At 44.5% G+C, this 25,926-nt stretch overlaps 1 protein-coding gene across 1 annotated transcript in view; it reads right to left on the bottom strand.

Moving 5' to 3' along the window:
• LOC121586019 (E3 ubiquitin-protein ligase znrf2-like) overlaps positions 1 to 3,806 on the bottom strand; it is a 95,764-nt gene extending 91,958 nt beyond the window's left edge. Inside the window, exon 1 of the mRNA XM_041902436.2 lies at positions 2,636 to 3,806. Coding sequence (XP_041758370.1) covers positions 2,636 to 3,047 — 412 coding nt within the window. The 5' untranslated portion in view covers positions 3,048 to 3,806. The remainder of the gene's footprint in view (positions 1 to 2,635) is intronic.
• Between the last annotated feature and the right edge of the window lie 22,120 nt (positions 3,807 to 25,926).

The raw sequence follows: 25,926 nt of genomic DNA, 5'->3' as shown, positions 1-25,926 counted from the left end.
GAATCTCAAAAAACAGAAGTAGATCCCAGACAGTCAAAATAATGTGTGTGTGTGTGTGTGTGTGTGTGTGTGTGTGTGTGTGTGTGTGTGTGTGTGTGTGTGTGTGTGTATTTGCATGTGTATGCATGTGTCTGTGTGTAAAACAGTATTCCCCCTCTGCTCTCAGACACACAGGAGTCTAAATTCTAACTGTGTTTCCATCTGAATGGAGCTGATGTGGTTAAGGCTCACCCTGACATGACACGCCACGACCTGGGTGCAGAAAGAAGGTCGAGAGCAGAGAACAGACTGGCCTCTCAACACAGAGCACAAGAAATTCCATCTGAGCAACCAACGACTCAACCACTCAACAACATGGCTGCTCTGTTTTCACCACAGGTGCTCCAGCTGTGTGAAGTCTGAACTTACACCAGACATGATACCCAAGGCATATACTGTCTGTAGGCTATATTGTGTGAGAGTGAATAGCTGGCCTGTGGTGCATACAGTACGTAAAGTTTTCACTTTTACCAGACATGTTTCTTAAGACTATTAAGTGACATCAGGGATTCTGGAGGCTGTGTAGTCTATTCTATTGTGAGAGTGAACAGTGCAGCTGAGTTGAATACATCTGTGAAGTCTGAACCTGGTTGTTTCCTATGAAATGATAGCAGGGCTTCTGCAGGCTGTGTATGTTATGTGAGAGTGAACAGTGCAGTTGAGGTGAGTGGAGGACAAATCCAATTTGAGTTTTAATCTAATTGCAGCTTGAGATCAGGGTGAGTGTATCAAAGTAGGCACAAGGGAGAGAGAAGCAACGTCTGAATGAGCAGGGCTGCAGAATGTGGAGAGAAATACAATGGGTTGAGCTGATGATTGAATGGTTCAATCAGTTGGTGCTCGATTATTTAGGTCTAATGGGAGAATACATGCCTCCTTGACCTGCACGGTCCATCACTGGTCAACCACACGTTCCAAAGACGGGCATATAACCTTACAAACACCATGGTCCATCCCAATTGGCACCCTATTCCTATAGTCAAAAGTAGTGCACTATATGGGGAATATGGTGCCATTTGAGACACATCCCATGTTGGACTTGATTAATTACTTGAGGCATGTTAGGTGAGGCATGTTAGATGAGGCATGTTAGGTGAGGCATGTTAGGTGAGGCATGTTAGGTGAGGCATGTTAGATGAGGCATGTTAGATGAGGCATGTTAGATGAGGCATGTTAGGTGAGGCATGTTAGGTGAGGCATGTTAGGTGAGGCATGCTAGATGAGGCATGTTAGATGAGGCATGTTAGGTGAGGCATGTTAGGTGAGGCATGTTAGGTGAGGCATGTTAGATGAGGCATGTCGAAGCTTCCCTTTCTAAAAGTTAAAGAAATAAGAAAGAGAGTCCAGCTAATGGATTTAGAGTGTCAGAGGCAAGTGAACAGTCATGAGAATTGCTGAGCAAATATTCCCCACGCCCAGATAATCCATGTAATTTCTCCCTCCCTCTCTCTCTGTTTTATGATGATAATTCCCCTCAGAGATAGGGAGAAAGCAGAGTGAAATTACTTTCTCTAAAGTAATCTCTCTTTCTCTCTCTATCCAGCATGTCTGCAGCTCACTGTAAAGTAACCACAATCTTTTAATTTTTTTATTTTATTTTTTGGACCTAATCTGTTAAATTCCTAGACCAAACTAATCCTCAAACAGCATGGCAGAAGAGAAAGGCAAACAAGCCAAGCCCTGCTGATACTGAGTTGACAGTCCGATCTGGACTAGGCGGTCTCACTATAGACTGGACACAGACAGTAACCTCATTAGGCAGTCATTCTCATATCACTGATTAGCTTGGTCAATAACTACAGTAATAGGATATAACCGACTATTAACCAACTAACCAACTACTTCAAGCAGATATCAATGTCACTCTGTTAGCTACATCAGGGCCAATGCTAATGGAATAGACTAGAGGCAGATGCAGACTTTGTTATTGTGCTATATCACACACGTCCTTGTAGCAACAGACATGCCTTGTTGAGTGAACTTTGATCACAGTTTATGGTTATAAACATGTAACCTGAATGTCTGTCTGCTGGCACTGGTGGTGAGAGTTAGTCTAGTCTGTCTCCCCTACAACTATATGCCATGTGGGATGATCATTTACGGGACTATGTCATACTGAAGTGGACATGATGTGGGTTGTGGTTGCAGAGATCGGATGAATGCTTGCCATCATTCCAAAAAGATAGGCTGTTTTGTATCACATTCACTGCTGACAATGAACACTCCTTACTACGGTGTGCACTGTAAAAGTAAATGATGGTGATGATGAGGAGGAGGATGAAGAAGGGGAAGATAAGGAGGAGGAAGAAGATGAGGATGAGGTGGGGGCTATTGAATCATTGCCTATATATTAAGACTGTAAACTACAATAATCTAAAATGTTGTTACACTATTATTACACTGTTATTACTACAAACATGTCATCTAAGTTGCAGGTAGCTGTAAAACTGAGGTTTGGACACATTTGGTCCACACTGGTAACAGGTGTAAAACACATTCAGACAGAGAAAGTGAAAGTTCAGTGAATAAAACTGACATTCAACGCTAGACAGACACAAGTTGCTTGTTGCTACCTTATTGTCAGCCAGTCTCTTACCTCCAAAGAGGTTAGGTGAAAGGTGTGCTGGTAACGATCCAATCAACAACCGGGGACCCCCTTGCCCCCCGCTGGACCTGTCCCTTTCTGCCTCCTCCGGGGTGCTGCTGCCAGACTCATGCGAGCTGTAGGCTCCACTGCTGTTGGGGATGTTGATGCCTGACTGGGGTCTTGTCCCTGACCCTCCAGAACTGCCTCCCACGGACCTCGTCCTGGGGCCAATGTGTTGGCTGGAGGTCGCTGTGGTTCCCGAGGCCCCGTGAGCGGACGGGCCGTACGCGTGATAGCTCATTGCCATGGCTGCAGTCCTACCGTTCCCATTGCTGGTAGTAGATGTGCTAGAAGGTAGATCCGAGCCCGAGTAAGCCCTGGTCCGTCCGTTAGCGGCTGGGCTGCTCTGCTTAGCCCCCATATCGGTCGCGGGTGCCAACACACGTCCACAGATTTACACTGAATTATTAAAGGGCTCGTGCAGCACGGCGGCGGTCAGTGAGTGTGCCAGATTTAAAACGCAAAGGGACACAAGTACACTACCACCCAGCCCAGGACAATGTTTAAAAGAAAAATACCAAAAGTGGAAATTATACGTCGTTACGATCCCAATGACATGTTGAAAATGTCAATGAATAAAAGTCACTGACAGCGACGCAAAATAGAGGTTTGGAAAACCGTCCTTACCGTGCGCCAAAAACAAAGTAAAAATGCATGACATTAAAACTTCGCGCAGAGTTCAGAACATGTCACGACCATAATCCAGAATAAGTAGTTGTTGCCATTTTGCAGTTATCGAATCTTTCGTCGTCCCAGTTGCTTGTTTTGGATTAATATGCTTTGGCTGTTGTTTTCTGAATAATGACAGTCCTCTCCGCCATACCTCCTCTCTATCATACGAAAGTGAAGAGCCACGCTCCCCACGCTTCCTAGTTAGCCGACCGCAGGCAAGCACAGTGAAACTATTATAATGTAGGAGGAAGTGATGGAGGAAAGGGGATGACAGAGAAGCAGCAGAGACGAAGCGATAATAGCGGGGACGGGGCTCGGTGCGCACAGCACTGAGCACTGACTTGGTTGCGGAGTGAGTCGAGTTTGGAGGCGGATCCACTGTCTTTGTGTGCGTCAGGTTACGTCAGCACCAGCAGTGCACAAGCCTAGCGACATCAATAACAAGAGCATGAAGACTCATTCCGGAGTGGCCAGTTTGCAATAGGATCAAAGACAACCTGTAAACTCAGTTCTGGTTCATGCCCCTCTTATAGAGCATAATAAACCATAGACTCTAGGAATAAACTGATCAACTACATTTACATTTACATCATTTAGCTGACGCTCTTATCCAGAGAGAACTACAGTTTCAAGAATCCATTCACATGTAGGACATTCAATTATTTTTCGTTACATTTATTGCATAGGCCTACAGCCATAATATGTACTTACCTATAATAGTAGGTCAGATAACCCAGTTAAGACATGACTATCATGTAACCTACAAAGGGTTAATCCAGGATCAAAATAACCTCAGCCACAACATTATGAGTATCATTGTCTGGAACTTGTAAAACATTATACAATGTTTCAATTTGTTGATGATGTCACAATGGCGATGATGATGTCACATATTTATTGTTGACTCATATTTGGGTCTATTTAATCAAGTACACACAGCCATAAAAAAAAAGACATTACACATAATTAACATTATTGCATGTCAATATTTGGAAAAGTTAAATCCCAGTGTCTATGTAACAGTGTTGCTTCCGTCCCTCTCCTCGCCCCTACCTGGGCTTGAACCAGGGACCCTCTGCACACATCGACAACAGTCACTCTCGAATCACCGTTACCCGTCGCTCCACAACAACCGCGGACCTTGCAGGGCAAGGGAAACAACTACTTGAAGGTCTCAGAGCGATTGACGTCACCGATAGAAACGCTACTAGCGCACCGCTAACTAGATATCCATTTCACACCGGTTACATCTACATGCATAGAGAATGGTGGAATTGTCTCTGCTTTATTCAGCCACCCTCGAATCACCATTACCCGTCGCTCCACAACAACCGCGGTCCTTGCAGAGCAAGGGAAACAACTACTTGAAGGTCTCAGAGCAAGTGACGTCACCGATTGAAACGCTACTAGCGCGCACCGCTAACTAGCTAGCCATTTCACACCGGTTACATCTACATACATAGAGAATGGTGGAATTGTCTCTGCATTATTCAGAGGTATCACTGACTGTATTGCTATCTGAACACTGCTATTGCTGATAATATGGAGAGAATACCGATTGAGAGAGAGCACACTGATATAATTTGCTGGTTCGAATCCCCAAGCCGACACATCTGTTGATGTGCCCTTGAGCAAGGCACTTAACCCTAATTGCTCCTGTAAGTCGCTCTGGATAAGAACATCTGCTAAAATGTAAATCATTATTTTGGCCCATGTATATTTACTGGGATGCGACCCTTCTCTGAACAGTATGAAAATGTATGCACTCACACTAACTGTAAGTCGCTCTGGATAAGAGCGTCTGCTAAATGACTTAAATGTAAATGTAAACACAGCATTCATTCTTTCATTCACAATTATGAATCAGCAAAACATTTAAAACTTTTTTTACATGACCTTTTGACTTTATAAAATAAATATTATGAGACATTATTTGAGACATTCTCTACATAGAAACGTTTTACTTTACTTTCTCAAATCATATGAAATTGGACTACATGATCTTATGCTAGAGACAGGGTATTGAACATACTCTTGTATTTATCATTCAACCAATCACATTTTAATGGAGAGCTTATACCTATGGAACATGCCATTGATGCTGCAACTAGCTCTCACAGTCTCACGGTCAGAATTAGACATTCATCCATGTTCCTCAAACGTCAAATTTTGAAGTTCTTGCAAACGTCACATTTCAAAGTGTTTAAGGTTAAGCTTAGGCATTAACGCAGAATTGTTAAGGTTAGGGTTACATTTAGGCACTAACACCTAATTATTAAGGTAAGGGTTAAGGTTTGGGATAGGTTTAAAACAAAATCTCAAAAACAACTTTCTATCGCTTTCTTACTCCCATCCACCATCCCCGTCCACAACGCCCTAGCAAAACCGAAACCTACTTGAAAGTAACAGCGCTCACTGTTGCCCCTAGTGTCCAATTTCCACATCATCTCCCGACATCCTCAGACATGGATGGATGTCGAATACTGGTGACCTAGCACCTAGCATCACGGGTGACCTAGCTGGGATTAAGACAGCCTCAGCCACTCTCTCGCTCACAGACGGAGCATGTATATGTTTGTGAGTGTGCTTTTGTTTGTGTGTGCATGCGTGTGTGTGTGTGTGTGTGTGTGTGTGTGTGTGTGCATGCATGCTTGTGTGCACTTTTGTTTGTGTGTGCATGCATGTTTGAGTTTGAGTTTGTGCATTGAAGTACATAACAGTGTGGTTAATCTTCGACCACATTTTCTCTCACTGCTTAACCCGGCTGAGCGCTGTATGACCTGCTGGCCTGCTGGCTTGTTGGTTTGCTGGCCACTGACACTGGGCCTGGTTGGGTTGGAAGCCTGCTTAACCCTGATCCCCAGTCTGCTGCCATTATGGAGACCAACAACACTGATGCATGATGGGAATAAGACATTTACATTTTAGTCACAGTAAGTAAATTTTTCCTCAATAAAGTAGCTATCAGCGAAGTCGGAGCTAGTAAGGGTCTTGTACATGTAGGTCACAGTGGCTGTATGCCTTGGTTTAGCCGACTGGCTACATGTACAGTTAGACACATACCTCTGCAGTCATGGTAACAGTTAATGATGAGTTTGCTGTATAATTAGATATTAACTGAAACAGATTTAATGTAGATTATAAGTGGACATGTTTTGGAAGGAATTGGTTGCATCCCAAATCGCACCCTATTCTCTATAGTGCACTACTTTTTACCAGGGCCCTAGTGCACTATGTAGGGAATAGAATGCCATTTGGGACATATACATTAAATACAGTGAAGGAGAACCTCTCCTCAGCATTGGCACTCAACCATGAACTAACTACAGTAAGTCCTCCCATTTCCTTCTCTAAAACAGGCTGATTGTCTCCTTCTCCCTCTCCCTGAGCTGACGGCACATTCCTCTCAGCTATTGTGAAGGAAATTCCTCAAATTGCAGCAGTTGGATTCCACCATTCAGCAGTCAAACGCCTTCGCAGGAGAATATTCTGCCAGCCTCAGAGAGAGACATAGAGAGAGATAGAGAGAAAAAGAGAGAGAGAGACAGACAGAAGAAGGAGAAAAGGAGCAGAGTTCTCTTTCCGCAAAGTCTCTGTCTTCATATAGACCAATATCAATTATGTTCTGACCTAAGTACAGCATGGTGAGATAGAGGTTCACACACAGAGGGGAAGGTGAGCGGTTAGCTAGCTAATGATAATTCTCATTCTTATCCCGCCTCCTCCCCTCTCAGAATAGCCCTGTTTACCTGTCAATCAATCGATGGTCATGCTGCAGGATTTCCACGGCAACCCTCTGAATTATGTTCAACATGGTGTCGTGATCAGAGCGAGAGGGAGGGAGGTCACTCAGAGCTCAGTTACCCAGACAATCAACTCATTGATATTCAGAACCTCAAAGTGGCAAAGTCAACAACTCTCACTGGGTTTTGTGTAGTGAGATCAAAATCAGTGTCACTTTAAATAGTGTTACTTTATACCCATAGTGTACACTCATGTACGTCTATGCATGTATAAAGTTCATGGGCATACAGAATGCATGACAGACAATCTAGTTTCACCAGAAAACCTCCATAGGGCTGTTTTATCTGAGAGACATGCAGCAGAAGTTGCATCAGAGCCATATAGATCCATTCTGAGACATACATCAGAACCATATAGATCCATTCTGAGACACAAAATAACCATATAGATCCATTCTGAGACACATCAGAACCCTATAGATCCATTCTGAGACACATCAGAACCATATAGATCCATTCTGAGACACATCAGAACCATATAGATCCATTCTGAGATACATCAGAACCCTATAGATCTATTCTGAGACACATCAGAACCCTTTAGATCCATTCTGAGACATACATCAGAGCCATATAGATCCATTCTGAGACACATCAGAACCATATAGATCCATTCTGAGACAAATCAGAACCATAAAGATCCATTCTGAGACACATCAGAACCCTATATATCTATTCAGAGACATACATCAGAGCCATATAGATCCATCCTGAGACACATCAGAACCCTATATATCCATTCTGAGACACATCAGAACCCTTTAGATCCATTCTGAGACATATATCAGAGCCATATAGATCCATTCTGAGACACATCAGAACCATATCGATCCATTCTGAGACACATCAGAACCATATAGATCCATTCTGAGACACATCAGAACCCTATAGATCTATTCTGAGACACATCAGAACCCTTTAGATCCATTCTGAGACATACATCAGAGCCATATAGATCCATTCTGAGACACATCAGAACCATATAGATCCATTCTGAGACAAATCAGAACCATAAAGATCCATTCTGAGACACATCAGAACCCTATATATCTATTCAGAGACATACCGTATACGGAAGTTTGATTAGAACCATATAGATCCACTCCCACCCTCCCTCTGTTCTTCCCTCCTCGGCCTTCCCTCACCCTCCTCGGCCCTTCCTCCGTTAGAACAGTACTGGCTGTTCTGCCCTCCTCGCCCCACCCTCCACCCTCTATCCGAATGGCCCTGGCTGTCTTCAAAGATAAAGACGTAAATCAGAAACAGACCTGGATCTGTTCATCAACTGTTAACCCATACGTAAAATCTTGCATAATTGAGAGGGTATTGTGGGCTGAGGGCTGGATCTGTTTGGCATGTCAAGCATGGGTCAAATTTATCCTGGCTGCTGCCTTTTTTCTCCTGGCTGCTGCCATATATGACTTCATGAAAAAGCCTCTGTTATACTGTAGTTATATCTAGCAGATCCAGTTACGCACCAGATTGTCAGACTAAGTCAGTCTTGACATATTTCCACTGTGCTGTGAGTCTATTACAATGAATTAATTGTTGGGAGTAATGAGGACAATCAGGTAGGGGCCTAGTCCATTTTTAATTGGGAACATATGGAGATCATGTGCTGCATGGGAAGCAGAGCAATCCAATGACAACACAGAACAACTTTCAGATAAATCTAGCACGCTACCTCCTCCTTCTGGCCAGTGTCAGAACTATAACTAGGCAACACCATGACCTGATCTATCTGAATGTAAGTAGTGAGTACATGGTGCATCTGCAACAACCCATCACACAGAGTAAAATCATATCTAACCAGACAGAGGGAGTGGTATTGATTTGATAGAGGTCAAAACAGAGGATATGTCACTTCCTCAAAACATGTATGTAAAACAGATCATAAACTGAATGTGTGCGCAAAAAATGAAAACACTAAACACTACCCAGGTAATAAATAGCTATCATTACATAGTGCCCAAGGTGCTGCTTCTGCTGTTTGTACAGCACCTTGTTTATATTGAGCCTTCATGTTTGCAAAGAGAGCAGGAATATATTGTAAACTTTCAGCAGAACAATCAGCCACCATCACTATCAGTGTGTGTGTGTCTGTGTGTTTGTGTGAGTGTCTGTGCATGCGTGCATGGATGTGTGTGTGTGTGTGTGTGCATTTAACAGTCAGATCAAACCGTGTGTAGAGGTTGGAGGTCCAGACTCTGAGAGGAGTGAACATGGAGACACAAAAGCAGTGTAAAAAAAAATCTAGTTGTTTCAACTAATTATTATTAAGTAAGTGGTTCCACAGCCTTTTTTAGTTTACTCAACTTTTAGATCAAAGTGTTACCTGAACTTAACATATTTAGTTGGCCTTGGGAAAACTTAGGCAAAAATTAAGTCAACTTAAAATGATATGTTTGCTCAACTTCTCATTCTTCTCTAAAGAATGGTGTGGAACTAGTTACATTCAGAGGGTGCTTTTGACATAAAATGTTTTCAACTTACATATCTGATACACGTTGACATACGTGCATGTTCATTTATACAGTAATTATTATTCAACATGTCCTCACCTAGGATTTGAACTCACCTTACATGGGATTTGAACTAACAATCTCTTGGTTCACGGCATACTGATCTTCCTGATATGCCTCCACATTTGTGTCGATTGAGCACTGTGTGGCACAGTTGGTAGAGCATGGCGCTTGCAACACAAGGGTTATGGGTTTGATTCCCACGGGGTACCAGTACGGAAATGTATGTACTCACTACTGTAAATCACTCTGGATAAGATGGTTTACTAAAATGTAATGATTGATTCCACCTATATTGCTGCACTTCAAAGTAAATATCAGCTCTGTTAAAAGTGAACTTAAGTAAAACGATTGTATTTATCATAGGGATTAAGGAGTAACATTAAAACAGAGTAGTATGTCCCACCAACATTAGACAACTATATAGAAAACCCCCAAATTGCTAAAAAATAAGTAACTAAAATCAATGATGAGAGAATAGTCAGATTAACTGCTTGACACAGACATGGTGGTGTAGCAGGATGATTGGAATGCCGTGAACCAAAAGGTTGTGAGTTCAAATCTCAGGTGAGGACATGTTGAATAATAAGTTCTGTATAAATGAGCATGCACAATGTGATCATGTACAGCACCAGTCAAAAGTTTAGACACATCTACTCATTCAAGGGTTTTTCTTTCTTTCTTTTTTACTATTTTCTACATTGTAGAATAATAGTGAAGACATCAAAACTATGAAATAACACTTATGGAATCATGTAGTAACCAAAAAAGTGTTAAACAAATCAAAATATATTTCATATTTTAGATTCCTCAAAGTAACCACCCTTTGCCTTGATGACAGCTTTGCACAATCTTGGCATTCTCTCAACCAGCTTCTTGAGGTAGTCACCTGGAATGTATTTCAATTAACAGGTGTGCCTTGTTAAAAGTTAATTTGTGGAATTTCTTTCCTTCTTAATGCATTTGAGCCAATCAGTTGTGTTGTGACAAGGTAGGGTTGGTATACAGAAGATAGCCCTATTTGGTAAAAGACCAAGTCCATATTATGGCAAGAACAGCTCAAATAAGCAAAGAGAAATGACAGTCCATCATTACTTTAAGACATGAAGGTCAGTCAATACAGAACATTTCAAGAACTTTGAAAGTTTCTTCAAGTGCAGTCGCAAAAACCATCAAGCACTATGATGAAACTGGCTCTCAAGAGGACCGCCACAGGAAAGGAAGACCGAAAGTTACCTCTGCTGCAGAGAATAAGTTCGTTAGAGTTACCAGCCTCAGAAATTGCAGCCCAAATAAATGCTTCACAGAGTTCAAGGAACAGACACATCTCAACATCAACTGTTCAGAGGAGACTGTGTGAATCAGGCCTTCATGGTCGAATTACTGCAAAGAAACCACTACTAAAGGACACCAATAAGAAGAAGAGACTTGGTTGGGCCAAGAAACACGAGCAATGGACATTAGACCGGTGGAAATCTCTCCTTTGGTCTGATGATTCCAAATGTGAGACTTTTGGTTCCAACCGCTGTGTCTTTGTGAGACGCAGAGTAGGTGAATGGATGGACCGTGAAGCATGGAGGAGGAGGTGTGATGGTGTGGGGGTGCTTTGCTGGTGACACTGTCTGTAATTTATTTAGAATTCAAGGCACACTTAACCAGTATGGCAACCACAGCATTCTGCAGCGATACGCAATCTCATCTGGTTTGCGCTTAATGGGACTATCCTTTGTTTTTCAACAGGATAATGACCCAACACCTCCAAGCTGTGTAAGGGCTATTTGACCAAGAAGGAGAGTGATGGAGTGCTGCATCAGATGACCTGGCCTCCACAATCACCCGACCTCAACCCAATTGAGATGGTTTGGGATGAGTTGGACTGCGGAGTGAAGGAAAAGCAGCCAACAAGTGCTCAGCATATGTGGGAACTCCTTCAAGATTGTTGGAAAAGCATTCCAGGTGAAGCTGCATGAGAGAATGCCAAAAGTGTGCAAAGCTGTCATCAAGGCAAAGGGTGGCTACTTTGAAGAATCTCAAATATAAATATATTTTGATTTGTTTAACACTTTTTTGGTTACTACATGCATCCATAAGTGTTATTTCATAGTTTTGATGTCTTCACTATTATTCTACAGTAGAAAATAGTAAAAATAAAGAAAAACCCTTGAATGAGTAGGTGTGTCCAAACTTTTGACTGCTACTGTATGTCAACCTGTGTCAAATATCTATGTTGAAAACATTGTATGTTAAAAGCACTGTTGCACTTGCACAGTTTGGGCCAACTAAAAATTTTAAGTTCAGTCAGCTATCACTTTAACCGAAAAGTTGAGTAAACTAAAAAAGCCTGTGGAATGAGTTACTTAATAATAATTAGTTGAAACAACTAGAATTGTATTACAGTGAGCAGCAAGAATGGGGTGGAGGCTGTGGCAATCTGTTTCTTGGTTTCAGTGTACTTCCTGAATTTACTGGATTTGAAACAGAATTGGCCCCAACCCTGGTATACTATACCTAGGGGGCTTTCCCAAATCAACAGCTGTTAGAGTCATTTCTTTACTGCATTTCCATACACAAAGAGGTTCTGAATCAAACGTGTCCAATGGTTTGCATGCCATGCTCACGTACATCCACTAGATGGCGTTGCTGGCTAAATGAAAGTAACCCAGTCACATCCATACAACACAGTGGATCGTCATTCTCCACAGGGTACCCATAGCAACAGATAGAGAAAACTTCCTCTACACGCTAGTCACGTAAATCCAAGATATGCTGGTGACAAAATACAAGTCTATGTCCAAAATGGCACCCTATAGTGCACTAATTTTGACCAGAGCCCCATGTGGGCCCTATGCTGATAGGAAATAGGGTGCCAGCCTTTAATATTCCACACTAAATTATATAATAACCCTAAATCCATTATTTTGTTATCTACTGCTGAAGATAAAGAGATATGGATGGAGCAATTACCACAAATTAGATTTGCATTAGATTGTCAGAGAAGGTTATGAATACACAGTAGTGTGATTCAGGCAGTGGTGGTCAGTGCCGTTTAAAAACCAGTTGAGCTGACAACCGTTTTGCACCTTTTTGCTGTGGTTTTAGTCATCAATCTAGCAAGAGGGCAATATTTTATTAATGTAGTAGAAAGCTATGGCCTTTGTCTTTCACCTGGAATTGTTTATATATGTCTGAGAAAGAAACACTTTTCAACCCATATGATCTAGTACACAAAAAATATATAATAAAACATATACAAATATGATGATAGGAATTTTGTTGTTGTTGAATTAACAAGCCTTTTCATACTTTATAATATGTCCATATATAGTTATAATCTATTTTAGGAACATCGACCCAAAATATTTCACCTTCTTTATTACTTTATCAAACATATCATGACATTAGTTATAGTCAAAATCTGTTATATTTGTGAACGTCTAAATCAACATTTGAGCCATTTAAACAGCGTGTGTCCCTCCTATAGACAAGGGGAGAAGGGCTACAAAATTACTTATTTACTTATTTTAGGTTTAAGGAAGTGTGTAGGTTACATTCTTTATTGTAGAGCTATGCAAGTTATGTATTTAGATCCGCCTGTTTGAGACAAATTTAGCGATTGCTTTGCCATGTCTGTGCCGTGAAGCAGTCGAGCTGGATAAATGGTTTTCTAAGGACCGCCCTGTTGACGTAACTTTGCAGTGAAGTGATATAAATGGATGTAATGATGCAGCCAACCACTAGAGGGAGGCAAATGCAAGTTTATTTGACAGAGGACGTTTACATGGTCCTAGGAAGGTCTGGATGGCTGTCTTCTGACTAAAATAAGTCATATAAACGTTTACATGTTTTTAAAGTAATTTTTAAAGTAATTCATGAAGTTGCTACAACCTAGCCTACGAACGAAAGTTTACAACGCAGGTGCACAGGTTGAGAGAAATTAGAGTAATCATGGAGACAGACAATGAAAAGACACATTCAATACCGCCTCACACACTCTTGCCTGAATGTAGCATCTATATAATTCCTTTTTGCATCTACGCTCTCTCCTCCTCTCACCTTTTCCCTTCGCTTGTGGACTTCAGTGCACAATACAACAGCTGCCTGTGACCAGGTGATTTATTTTTAATTAGCATGGCCTTATTTCTATTACAGCATATTGGATGACTGTCATTCATATTCCATTCACCCAGTTCAACATAACATTGATAGGTTTACGCTACTTACTACATGATACTCACATTTTTCCTATACCCATCATGAGGTTGCTACAACCTAGCCTATGAAGTAAAGTTTACAACGTAGGTGCACAGGTCGAGTGAAAAATGTGCACACTCTTGCCTGCATCTAGTTCATCTAGGGTGTAATCATTAGTCCAACAGTTGCAAACGAGAGTTTCTATTGGTCAAATTCAGGTATGTTTATCCCCGTTTCATTCCGTTTGCTTCTGTTTAAGAAATGTTTTTCAACAGAATCGGTGGAATGAATACACCCCTGATCACACGTAAACACAGTTCACTTTCAGAGCAGCCACATACAAACAGCTCGTTGTATTCCTTCTCGCATATATGCGCTCTCCTCCTCTCACCTTTTCCCTTTGCTTGCGGACTTCAATGCACAACACATCAGCTGTCTGTGACCAGGTGAAATAACATTTCTAAGCCAAACCTTCATAACATAACCGCTAACCGCTTCACAGCCTACATAGTTGTCACCATTGCTAAAGTAATGTCATAGTCAACATAGCTAATAGAACTAACACGTTAGTAAACCCACTACAATCACGCAGTACAGTGTACAGTCAGTAAACAGTTTAGCAGTTAGACCGGCGGGCCCGTTGGCAATAAATGAGTAAAACCAAAAGCTTACCTTGACTTAGAAGAGTTCCAGTGTTGGATAGTCATAGCCAGCTAGCTAACATAGCATCCCTCTGTTTGAGCCGGGTGTTTGAGTAGGCTAACCTAGCTAGCTGCATTAGCTAGCTAAGTAAGTGAAATTGAAAGTGGAATTTCTTTAGAAATATTGCTATCTCTCTCTCTCTCTCTCTCTCTCGCTTCTCCTTCATTTGTGAAGAAATTAATTTGTTCAAAACTGTTCAACTATTGTCTTTCTCTCTCTTTGAGTCAACTACTCACCACATTTCATGCACTGCAGTGCTAGCTAGCTAGCTTTAGCTTATGCTTTCAGTACTAGATTAATTATCTGATCCTTTGATTGGGTGGACAACATGTCTATTCATGCTGCAACAGCTCTGATAGGCTGGAGGACGTCCTCCGGAAGTTGTTATAATTACTGTGTAACTCTATGGAAGGGGATGAGAACCATGAGCCTCCTAGGTTTTGTATTGAAGTCAATGTACCCAGAGGAGGACAGAAGCTAGCTGTTCTTCGGCTACACCATGCTGCTACCCTACAGAGTGCTGCTGAGGCTACTGTAGACCTTCATGGTGAAACAGTGTGTTTTAATCAATTATTTGGTGACAAGTGAATATATTTAGTATAGTTTTATCTAAATAGGATTTTAATGTTTCACTATTGTAATTTTTCAGAAATGCACCAAACACCCTAAAAAACCTGCATCAACTCATCCAAAACTTCATAAACAAAACACAACAATATAACTTTCTGCGCTCTATTGACCTATTTACTGAGCCGCCAGCTGAACACTCCAGAAGTTGTTTTCATCATCAAATAAATGATGGTTAGAGTGTTTTACTTTAATCCTCTCTCCCATTTCACACACCTGCCCCTGTTGCTGTGCCCTTTACATTATGGTGTGGATGGATGCGTCTTTAGGGGTCAGCTGATAACTAAGCCCTTTCCCCTTTAAGGAACCAGCTGTGATGATGGACTGACAGCATTACAATCTGCTCATGTATGTCAGGTTGTGTGTGTGTGTGTGTGTGTGTGTGTGTGTGTGTGTGTGTGAAACATAAGATGGGATTAAAGTTAAATTAAAACACTGATGACCCCTAACAACCTTATTACAGTTTTTTACGATTGCTTACACACTAAAATTAAACTTTTCCCACAATTAGCAAAACCTTACACTCAAGGAGCAAAACACAAGGCTAGATTTGCACAACTGTAAGCACATTGTCAGCTTCACACTATTTGCAAAACATTACACACAGTGATTTGCAAAACACTAAACACACTTGTATACATCAGACACAGAAGTATATCATGATGTCACTTCCTTGCAATTCCAAAGCACTGACTGTCAAATTACCACACCTATGAGCCAATCTGTTAAACACAGCCATCAGGTGCACAAACACATGATTGCTAAATTGTAGACACACCAATCAGGGTTAAGCACTATAAAAATGCTGCAGGTAGGTTCACCTGCCTTCAACCAAAATGGAAGGAGTCAGAAGAAGAGTGGGTGAGAGGAGGAGTACACAGAGGAGGAGAAGGAGGTAGAGGAAGAGGCAGAGGCCGAGCCAGAGGTCGAGCCAGAGCTCGAGGAAGACCTGAAGCAGGAGGAGAACGTGCACAAAGAAGAAGAGGACCAAACTTATCAAATGACATTCGTGCAACACTAGTGGACCATGTTGTGAACCACGGATTGACGCTGAGGGAGGCTGGACTGAGAGTTCAGCCAAATCTTAGCAGATATACAGTGGCATCTGTCATAAGGACTTTTCGACAGGAAAACAGGTAAAAGAAGATCTGTCTACAGTTACAGTAATCAGCCGCTTATTGTATGCACCATATCAGCACTTGTGATACCCCTTCCTGTGACATTGTACATTAAGTTACATGTATTATTCTCTACATAGGATTGAGGGTCAGGAATGACAAGGAGGAAGGGGGCCCATATTCACGCAAGAACAAGAGAGAGAGATAATAAACATGGTTTTGGCCAATAATGCTATCAGGCTCAGAGAACTACAAGTCAACATTATCGGTGACCATGCCATTTTCAATAATGTCCATCAGGTCTCTCAGTCAACACTGGCACGCATCCTGAAAAGACATCAGGTTCAAATGAAACAACTTTATCGAGTGCCTTTTGAGCGGAATTCAGAGAGGGTCAAACGGCTGCGGCATGAGTATGTGGAGGTTTGTATTGTTCACTTTAGCACTGTGATGTTGCATACTGCACACATGACTTTTTTACATTGACTGTATACTAGACCTATCCTGAACTACACAATCTTGTCTTTCACTGTATTTCAGAGAGTTTTGCAGATGGATGCTGAGGAAATCCTGCATGAATTCATATATATTGATGAGGCAGGGTTCAACCTCACAAAAGCAAGAAGGAGAGGCAGAAATATCATTGGCCACAGGGCTATAATCAATGTCCCAGGGCAACGTGGGGGTAACATCACCCTTTGCGCTGCCATTTCACAGCATGGGGGTTCTCCTCCGTCATGCCAAAATGGGCCCTTACAACACACCTCACATTCTCGCATTTTTGGACCGATTGCACCACATCGTCACAGCAGGTAATGAAAAAAATGAAATGCACCAGATGCAATACACTGTCATCTGGGACAATGTGTCATTCCACCGCTCTGCTTTGGTCCAGAACTGGTTTCAACACCATCCACAGTTGACAGTACTATACCTTCCACCATACTCTCCGTTTCTAAACCCTATCGAATAGTTTTTCTCTGCATGGCGGTGGAAGGTTTACGATCTCCAGCCCCAGGCTCAGGTATCCCTCATTCAGGCCATGGAGGACGCCTGTGACCAAGTCGACGCCGCAACTGTGCAAGGATGGATTCGACATTCAAGACGGTTGTTCCCGCGTTGTCTTGCTAATGAGGATATTGCTTGTGATGTTGATGAAATTCTCTGGCCAGATCCAGCTAAGCGAAGGGATAATGTATAGTATGTTTACTGTAGTATTTTCTGTACAATATTGTCAGTTTTTTCAGATTATTTTTTATGTTTGTTGTTGTTATTTACTGTAATTGTAAACTGTACTGGATACAGTATTTTACGTTTGTCTGTTGTTTGCTGAGCTAACAGTGTTTTGCACACTACTGTAGTAGCATGAAAACTGGGACTGTTTTGTTGTGATTCTCCATGTTGACTGATTTGGGTATATGGAGAGAAATAAATGATATTTTCCTCAGTCTGCAGCATTGGTCTTGTGTAGTGTTTGTATAGTTGCACTTTCTCTGTGTACTTCATTTACAGTACTCTAATCATTGAGAATTAGACTTGCTAAAGGTGTTTTAGGTTAGCAAAAGCAGTGTGTAACTGGTTCAAAAAGATTGAAGTCATATGAAATGTGTGTGTTTCGTATGGTAACAAAATATTGTTTTTATGAAGTTGTGTATAGTTTTGACAAAAGTGTTCCATTTTGCAAAAGATCTGAAGTGTTGTGCTACTTTGGTGTAGGGTTGTGCTAATTGTGTGTAGTGTTTTGACAAACCGGGCCCTGTTTTCAAAATTGTGCTTAAACAATTGAAAAAAACTGTAATGCAGAAACATGAGCCTGGTTCAAGTCTAATGACATCCTGTCTCATGAGCAAGCTAGCATAATGAATCTATTTGTGTGCGTGTGCGTGTGTGTGTGTGTGTGTGTGTGTGTGTGTGTGTGTGTGTGTGTGTGTGTGTGTGTGTGTGTGTGTGTGTGTGTGTGTGCAGTGTGTGTGTGTGTGTGTGTGTGTGTGTGTGTGTGTGTGTGCAGTGTCCTATGTTTCCCCACTAAATGCTTAGGCAGAAAGTAATCCCTGTAGTGCTCAATATACAGTACTGTATCATAAGTATCATAATGATCCAGAACTGATACATACAGTGTGTATACTGTAGTTAAGCTATAGCCTACAGAGGTAAGCTGTGAGTACAGATCACAGGTGACCATTCTGCGACCTCACTAATACACTAACAATGCCTCAGTCAAAGAACATTCCAGACTGGCTTTCAAAAGAAAGAGAAGAATGCACTTATTAATTACCTGAAATATTTTGAAGTCTTTTCCCAGCCAATTTAGTTTGGAGATGTCAATCAGAGGGATTAGGTTTGTTTTTCGTCAACATTCTGCTGACAGTGGAGAGTGATTAAATGGGGAGATTATGTGACGGCAAATTTGTGCTGATATCATTACACTTTCATCATGGCCCGGGTTTAAAGCTCTAAATTGCTTATTAACTTGACTTTTTATGGCTGTTCGCCTATCAACACTTCAAATAAGCCAGATATCAGAGCCACTTTCCGTCCTCGATTTTGTTCTGTTATTTTGCTGGTGAAATATGGTTGGCATACCTTGGCTATACGTACACATAGTATTCACAGTTATCACATTATAAAGGCCCAATGCAGCCGTTTTTATATCAATATCAATCATGTGTAACAATTAAGTATCTTACTAGTAATAGATTTCCATTAAAATGGGCAAAAATAGCTTTTTAGCAAAAAACTATTTCTCAAGCAAGAATGTTGCTAGGACTGTCTGGGTGTGGTTTGAGTGGGGAGGAGAAAACAGAAAACTAGCTGTTATTGGCAGAGGGGTTTGAAACTCTCTTTCTTATTGGTCTATTAACCAATTTACCACATGGTGATGCCACTATGGAAAGCCAAAACTCTCGCCCATGCAAACCTGCTAATTAGAAGCTCCTGTGTAGATTGTACACTGAGTATACAAAACATTAGGAACACCTTCCTAATATTGAGTTGCACCCCCTTTTGCTCTCATAACAGCCTCAATTCGTCGGGGCATGCACTCTACAAGGTATTGAAAGCGTTCCACAGGACTGTTGGCCCATGTTGACTCCAATGCTTCCTTTTGGGTGGTGGACCATTCTTGATACACACAGGAAACTGTTGAGCGTGAAAAACGTAGTCAAGGCGTATCTACAGAACGGTCAGAGCGCACGGCAGTTACTGGTCCGGGTTTGAAACGATCTGACAGCGCTTGGCTGAAAAACAGGGCTTGATATACTGGGAGAGGTAGTGAAATGCAGTTCAGCTGGCAGAGTAATTAGAACAGAGTGAGGCAAGGTGAGGATGGTGGTGGGAAATGCAGTGCAGCTGGCCAGGTAACAAGAGCAGAGCAGGGCAGGTGGAGCTAGTTAGGCTGAGTAGAGAGAGGGAGGTGAGCAGAGTGGAAGATAATTGAATGCAATTAATGTTGCTACCAGGGAGAGAGAGTGCTCATGACAGACCCCCCTCCAAGGGAGCCCCCAGAAGTCCCAAGAACAACATCATGCCGGGAGGGTGGAGGGGAGCAGGCGGCGGGTCAGAACTCCTCCGAGCGGTCGAGTGAATCTCCTCATCCTCAGAAGGAGCTGGAGGGTCACGGTCGGGAGACAGGACAGGCACTGAGACAGGAGCAGGGCGGGCCGGACGGCTAGGAACCCCTCTTGGGCGGCCCCTACGGATTGCAGGCTGATCAGGATGTAGTCGGTGGAAGTCAGTGATAAGGGTCCGGTCCACTATCCTCCTGGCCGGGATCAGGTCCTCTCCTCTGGACCATATCCCTCCCAATCAACGAGGTACTGGAGACCCCTACCCCTTCGCCTAGAGCGGAGCATGCCGCCGGACGGTGAAGACAGGACCGCCATCTACGAGCCGCGGAGGGAGGTGGCGCCGGGGAGCTGCAGGGACCAGGGGACTTTCATGGACCGGCTTGACCTTGGAGACGTGGAAGGTGGGGGTGGACCCGCATGGAGCGGGCAACTGAAGTCGGCCGCCCGTTGGACTGATGACTTTCTGCACAGGAAAAGGACCAATGAGCGAGGCCACTTTCGTGATACAACCCGCAGCGGCAGATCCGGGCAGACAGCCGACCTTCTGACCAACCCGGTAAGTAGGTGCTGGGGTCCTCCGTCGGTTGGCACCGACGGCGTAGCTGGTTCCAGACTTCAGGAGCACAGTGCGAGCCTGGGCCCAAGTGCGGCGGCAGCGGCGGGCATGACGCAAGAGCAGACGGACAGGTGGCATCCGCCTCCTGGCTGGCAAACAGTGGAGGTTGATACCCGTAGACACACTGAAAGGGGGAGAGCCCGGTGGAGGAACTGGTGAGTGAATTATGGGCATATTCCACCCAGAGCAGGTGTTGAGCCCAGGCCGGGGATTTTGGGAAGCCACACACCTCAGTGCCTTCTCCAGCTCCCTGGTTCATGCGTTCAGTCTGGCCGTTTGACTGCGGGTGGAATCCAGACGATAGGCTGGCGGTGGCCCCAAGGAGATGACAGAACTCCTTCCAAAAGGTTGCTGAGAATTGCGGGCCCGGTCTGACACTATATCCTGGGTAGGCCATGGATACGAAACACATGTTCCAGGACCACCTGGGAGGTCTCTTTAGCAGAGGGTAGTTTGGGAAGGGCACGAAGTGGGTCATCTTACTAAAGCGGTCAACAATGGTAAGGATGACTGTGTGTCCGTCAGAGGGGCGGCAGGCCCGTAACAAAGTCCAGTGAAACGTGGGACCAGGGCCTCTTGGGTATGAGTAGGGGTTGCAAGCAACCCAGCAGGAGGCTGGTTGGGAGTCTTGTTTCGGTTACAAGTGGGACAAGCTCGGATGAATTCTCGGACATCCCGTCTCATCCCCGCCACCAGAACCCTGGCGAGACCAGATGAAGGGTGCGAGTGATGCCGGGATGACAGGCCAGACGGGATTCGTGCCCCCACTGAATCACAGGTGACCTGAGATTTGCTGGAACAAACAGACGGTTGGGGCGCTGGTGCTTGGACCTGGCTGGTCCCGAAGAGCCTCCATGACCTGCTTCCTCGATCTCCCAGGTGAGGGGCCACTACGACCAAGTGGCTGGGAAGAATGGGAGCTGTCATGGCGGTGGTCTCGTCCTTCTGAAACATCCGGGAAAGAGCATCAGGTTTGATGTTGCGAGATCCCGGGCGGTAGGAGAGCGTGAAATTGAAGCGCGTAAAGAACAGAGACCACCGCTGTTGACGGGAGTTCAGCCTCCTGGCTGTTTGGATATACTCCAGGTTCTTGTGGTCTGTCCACACTACAATGGTTCCTTTGACCCCTCTAACCAGTGCCGCCATTCTTCAAGGGCGAGCTTGACAGCCAACAGCTCGCGGTTCCCAATGTCGTAGTTGCATTCGGCAGGGTTAGCCGACGGGAGTAGAAGGCACGGGGTGCATCTTGCCATCCTCAGCTGCTCTTTGAGAAAGCACTGCACCCACTCCACGTCCGAAGCATCTACCTCCACCACAAACTGCCTTGCTGCATCTGGCATCTGGAGGATGGGAGCAGAAGTGAAACATGTCTTGAGGATATTGAAGGCCTTATCAGCAGCTGATGTCCATTGGTACGGTTGTTTAGTGCTGGTTAGCGCCGTGAGGGGTGCAGCCACTGTGCTATAGTTTCTGATGAATCTCCTATAAAGTTGGCAAAGCCCAGGAACTGTTGCAACTTCTTCGAGACTCAGAACTGGCCAGGAAGTGACAGCCGACACCTTCGTGAGATCCATCTGAATGCTGCCCTCGGTCACCACATACCCCAGAATGAAACGGTCTTGGCATGGAACTCGCACTTCTCTGCCTTCACGAAAAGAGAGTTCTCCAGCAGGCGGCGCAGGACCAACCGGACGTGGTGCGTGTGTTCTGACAGAGTCTTTGAGAATATTAAAATATCGTCGGTACACAAATACGAACGTATTTAGCATGTCCCTGAGGATATCATTCACTAGGGGCTTGAAAAACTGCTGGGGCATTGGTGAGGCCGAAGGGCATGACGAGATATTCATAGTGGCCAGTTGGTGTGTTGAACGCTGTCTTCCATTCGTCTCCCTCCCTCATCCCACCAGATGTAGGCATTGCGAAGGTCCAGCTTAGTGAATACAGTGGCTCCCTGCAGCAGTTCGAAGGCAGACGAAAGTAAGGGCAGTGGGTAGCGATTCTTAACCGTGATGTCGTTCAGACCCCGGTAATCTATGCATGGACGCAGAGAACCGTCCTTCTTGCCGCAAAGAAGAATCCCGCTCCTGCGGAAGACGGCGTCTAATTATCCCCGGAGGCAAGAGATCATTAATGTAGTCCTCCATGGCCTTTCTTTCGGGGCTGACAGTGAATACAGGCGGCACCCTTGGGAGGTGCTGTGCCAGGCAGAGATCAATCGCCCAATCATAGGGTCTGTGTGGGGGTAGAGATGTCCCTTGGATTTGTTGAACACCTCTTTCGGCTGTGGTAACAGGCCGGAACATTGGATATGTCGGAGGTAGCGCTAGATCCCTCCCGGTGAACGGGCAGGGGTGGCCCCCTTAAACAGGTCTGGTGACAACTCCTTCCCCCACTCACGGACTGTTCCTGTCTCCCAGTCGATGTGGGGGGTTGTGCTGACGAGCCACGGGTATCCAAGAATGAGTGGTTGGCCAGGTGAGTGTAGGAGGTGAAACTGGATGGACTCCTGGTGGTTTCCTGACAGCAGGATTGTCACAGGGCGGAGATATGAGTGACAGTGCCAAGATGATGCCCATCCGGGCTCGTGCAGGAATGGGTTGTGTCAGTTGATGATGGTTCACGCCCAGTTGCTGTGCAAGCTCAGGGTCCATGATGTTTGCTTCGACTCCCGGAATCCACAAGGAGCGCCAATGTATGAGTCTTGTCAGAAAGCTGAAGGCGGAGATGAAGCAGGGTCTTTCGGATGGAGGGAGACTGAAGGCATTGTTGAGCTCACCCCGGATCTCCCCTACACCTGGTGAGCTGCGGCTTTTGCCGGACAAGTAGCGACACGGTGATTCTCGCCACCACAGTAGAGGCAAAGGTTGGAGCTTAGACGGCGCCGCCGCTCCTCGGGAGTCAGAGAGGCACGACCTATCTCCCATGGGCTCAGGCTGATTGAGTTGGCTTGGGACTTGACAGGCAGGGGCTGGACAGAAGCGGTATCGACCAGTACGGATGGCAGGTTGACTGAGACGGCCCTTCTCCCTCCTCCCGGTCTGTCATGCGCGGTCATGCCGAACGGCAAGGTCAATGGCGGCATCAAGCGTTGAGGGCGGGTCATGGGAAACAAGCTCGTCCTTGATATAGTCCGCCAGGCTATGGAGGAAGGCTTGCACCAGTGCCTCTGGGTTAAACGAGCTTTGACTGGCCAGGGTCACGGTCAATGGAGAGTCTGCCACTGTCCGATTGCCCTGACGGATGGTGAGCAGAGCTTGTGGCGCTCGGCTGTTGGCGCCTAGGTCAAAGACCTTTAACATCTCCTCCTCAAAGGCACTGAAGGAGGCACAGGCTGGGGTTTGCCGGTCGAATTCCGCCGTTCCCCAACCGGCTCGACCGGTGAGATGTGTGATGACATACCCCACCTTGGCTCCCTCTGTTGAGAAAGTCCTGGGCTGTAGTGCAAACTGGATTCGCAGCTGCTCAAGAATGGTCTTACTTGCTTCTGGTTGCCATCAAAGCGTTCCGGGTTCCCAATCCTTGGTTCAGGAGCGTGGGGATCTGGTGCCAGCACTGCCGGGCCTGCAGCATTGGGACCTCCGCGGAGGGATGAAGGAGTGTCGGTGGTACAGGAACAAAAGGACCAGGGGGGTGCAGGTGGAGTAGCCGGGCTTGAGAGTAGTTGCAGGGCTTGGGCTAGCTGTTGTTGCTGCAGTTGGAACTGTTGTTGCTGCTGGTTGAATAGCTGGAGAAGGGAAGCGGTGTCGCCAGCCATCCGATTTATGTCTCCCTCAGAGCGTTCCCAGTCGCTGTGGGGCAGTCCTCTCTGGCTCTTCCTCCATCGTGGTCAGGGAGTGCGCTGGGTCCATGAGGGTCAGATCGTTCTGTCACGAACAAAGAGGACCCAAGAGCGCAAGTTCAAATTCAGAGTTCTTTATTCAAGGTTACAGGCGGGAAGAGGAGTCCCAGGGGTGTCAGGGGTCTTTCAGGGTCCTCCTGTGGGTACCTGTGCTCGGGGGTCACCAAATGTCGGGGTGTCCAGTCCAAGTGCTTAGTGTGTGTGTTCCCCAGTGATGGAGCGCTATCGGCTGGGGTGGTGAACGTCTGGCACCTCATCTTGAGTCTCACACACACAGCAACCCAGCAGTGTTGGAGTTCTACTAAACTAACAAATGGAATTGTTTTAAGATGGTCATACCAAGGATAATTGAGCTCTTTGATTTTGATATATATAAATATAGATACAAAAAATATTTGATTAAACACTGAATTTGGTCTTACTGCTATTAGCCCATAGAAACACATTGAATAACAGATTCTTACATGGAAAAACAGATAGTCAAAAATTTTTATCAAAAGGAAGATTGTTTTAAAGTGTCTGTCATATATTGGAGAGACATAAGAAATATCATAATTTTTGTAGAAAACTAACAAAATGACCCATATTTAACCCCTTTTTTTAAATATATATACAAATATATATATATTTTTACATATATACTTCCATTCTGTTTTTTACTGGTACTGGGCTACCTTCAGATGAGTCTTGTGAGGCTTGTGGGCGTCCTGGAGCAAAACAACTGACATGTACGTAGGCTAAACCGTTCGGACGCTACAGACAGATGTTAGCAGATCAGCTGTACCGACCTCAGACGAGACCTGTGACGCTTGTGGGGGTCGTAGAGCAAAAACGGAAACACTGCTTTAACTCGGCCACCTTCCACCGCAGATGCGGAAGGTCACCATTGGCGAATGCAGTGGATTGAGACGCAGCCCATGCAAAAAGCAGATATCTTTAGCTTAAACAGATGGATTTTTATGGATATTTTAGTATTATGCTAATTATATTTGACTCTAGGGGGTTAACCTCATTCCCCATTACTCTTCACTGTCTACTGTGTTGATGGACAGTGCACACACACACGCACACACACACACACACACACCACCATCACTGCAGGTCACACCACAAATAATCTGTGGCTTGCAGCAGTTTGAAGCACCTACTAGTAATAGTTAGAAGCACAGGGGGAAAATCAACAAACTAGGGGAGAGCGGATAGATGGAGGTGGGGGTATGGAGGGAATATGTGTGTGTATGAAGACCAGAGGCACTGAGGCAAAGCAAACAAACCTTGAGCAACAAACATGCACATTTTAGATCCCACTGTGCTGTACAAACATGGAGTGAATGGGGGTGCATGTGTCATGTCTTAGTATGGGTCCCGAGACATCTACCAACATCATTTCAACTCCATCTGCACAGAACAGAAAGCCCCTGGAACTCTTTGGTAATGATACAGTATACCAGCTAGACTACACCATGCTCCATGATGTTCAAAGACTGAATATGGAGCCTCTGTGGTTGTCCTTACGCTTTATTGAACAGGCTGTTGGGTCAGGACCCGTAATACCCACATTCATGGCATGATGCAAGAATGT

Source organism: Coregonus clupeaformis, chromosome 17 (genome assembly GCF_020615455.1).
Source record: "Coregonus clupeaformis isolate EN_2021a chromosome 17, ASM2061545v1, whole genome shotgun sequence".
Classification (NCBI taxonomy): Eukaryota; Metazoa; Chordata; class Actinopteri; order Salmoniformes; family Salmonidae; genus Coregonus; species Coregonus clupeaformis.
This window is presented reverse-complemented; position numbering and strand designations above follow the sequence as displayed.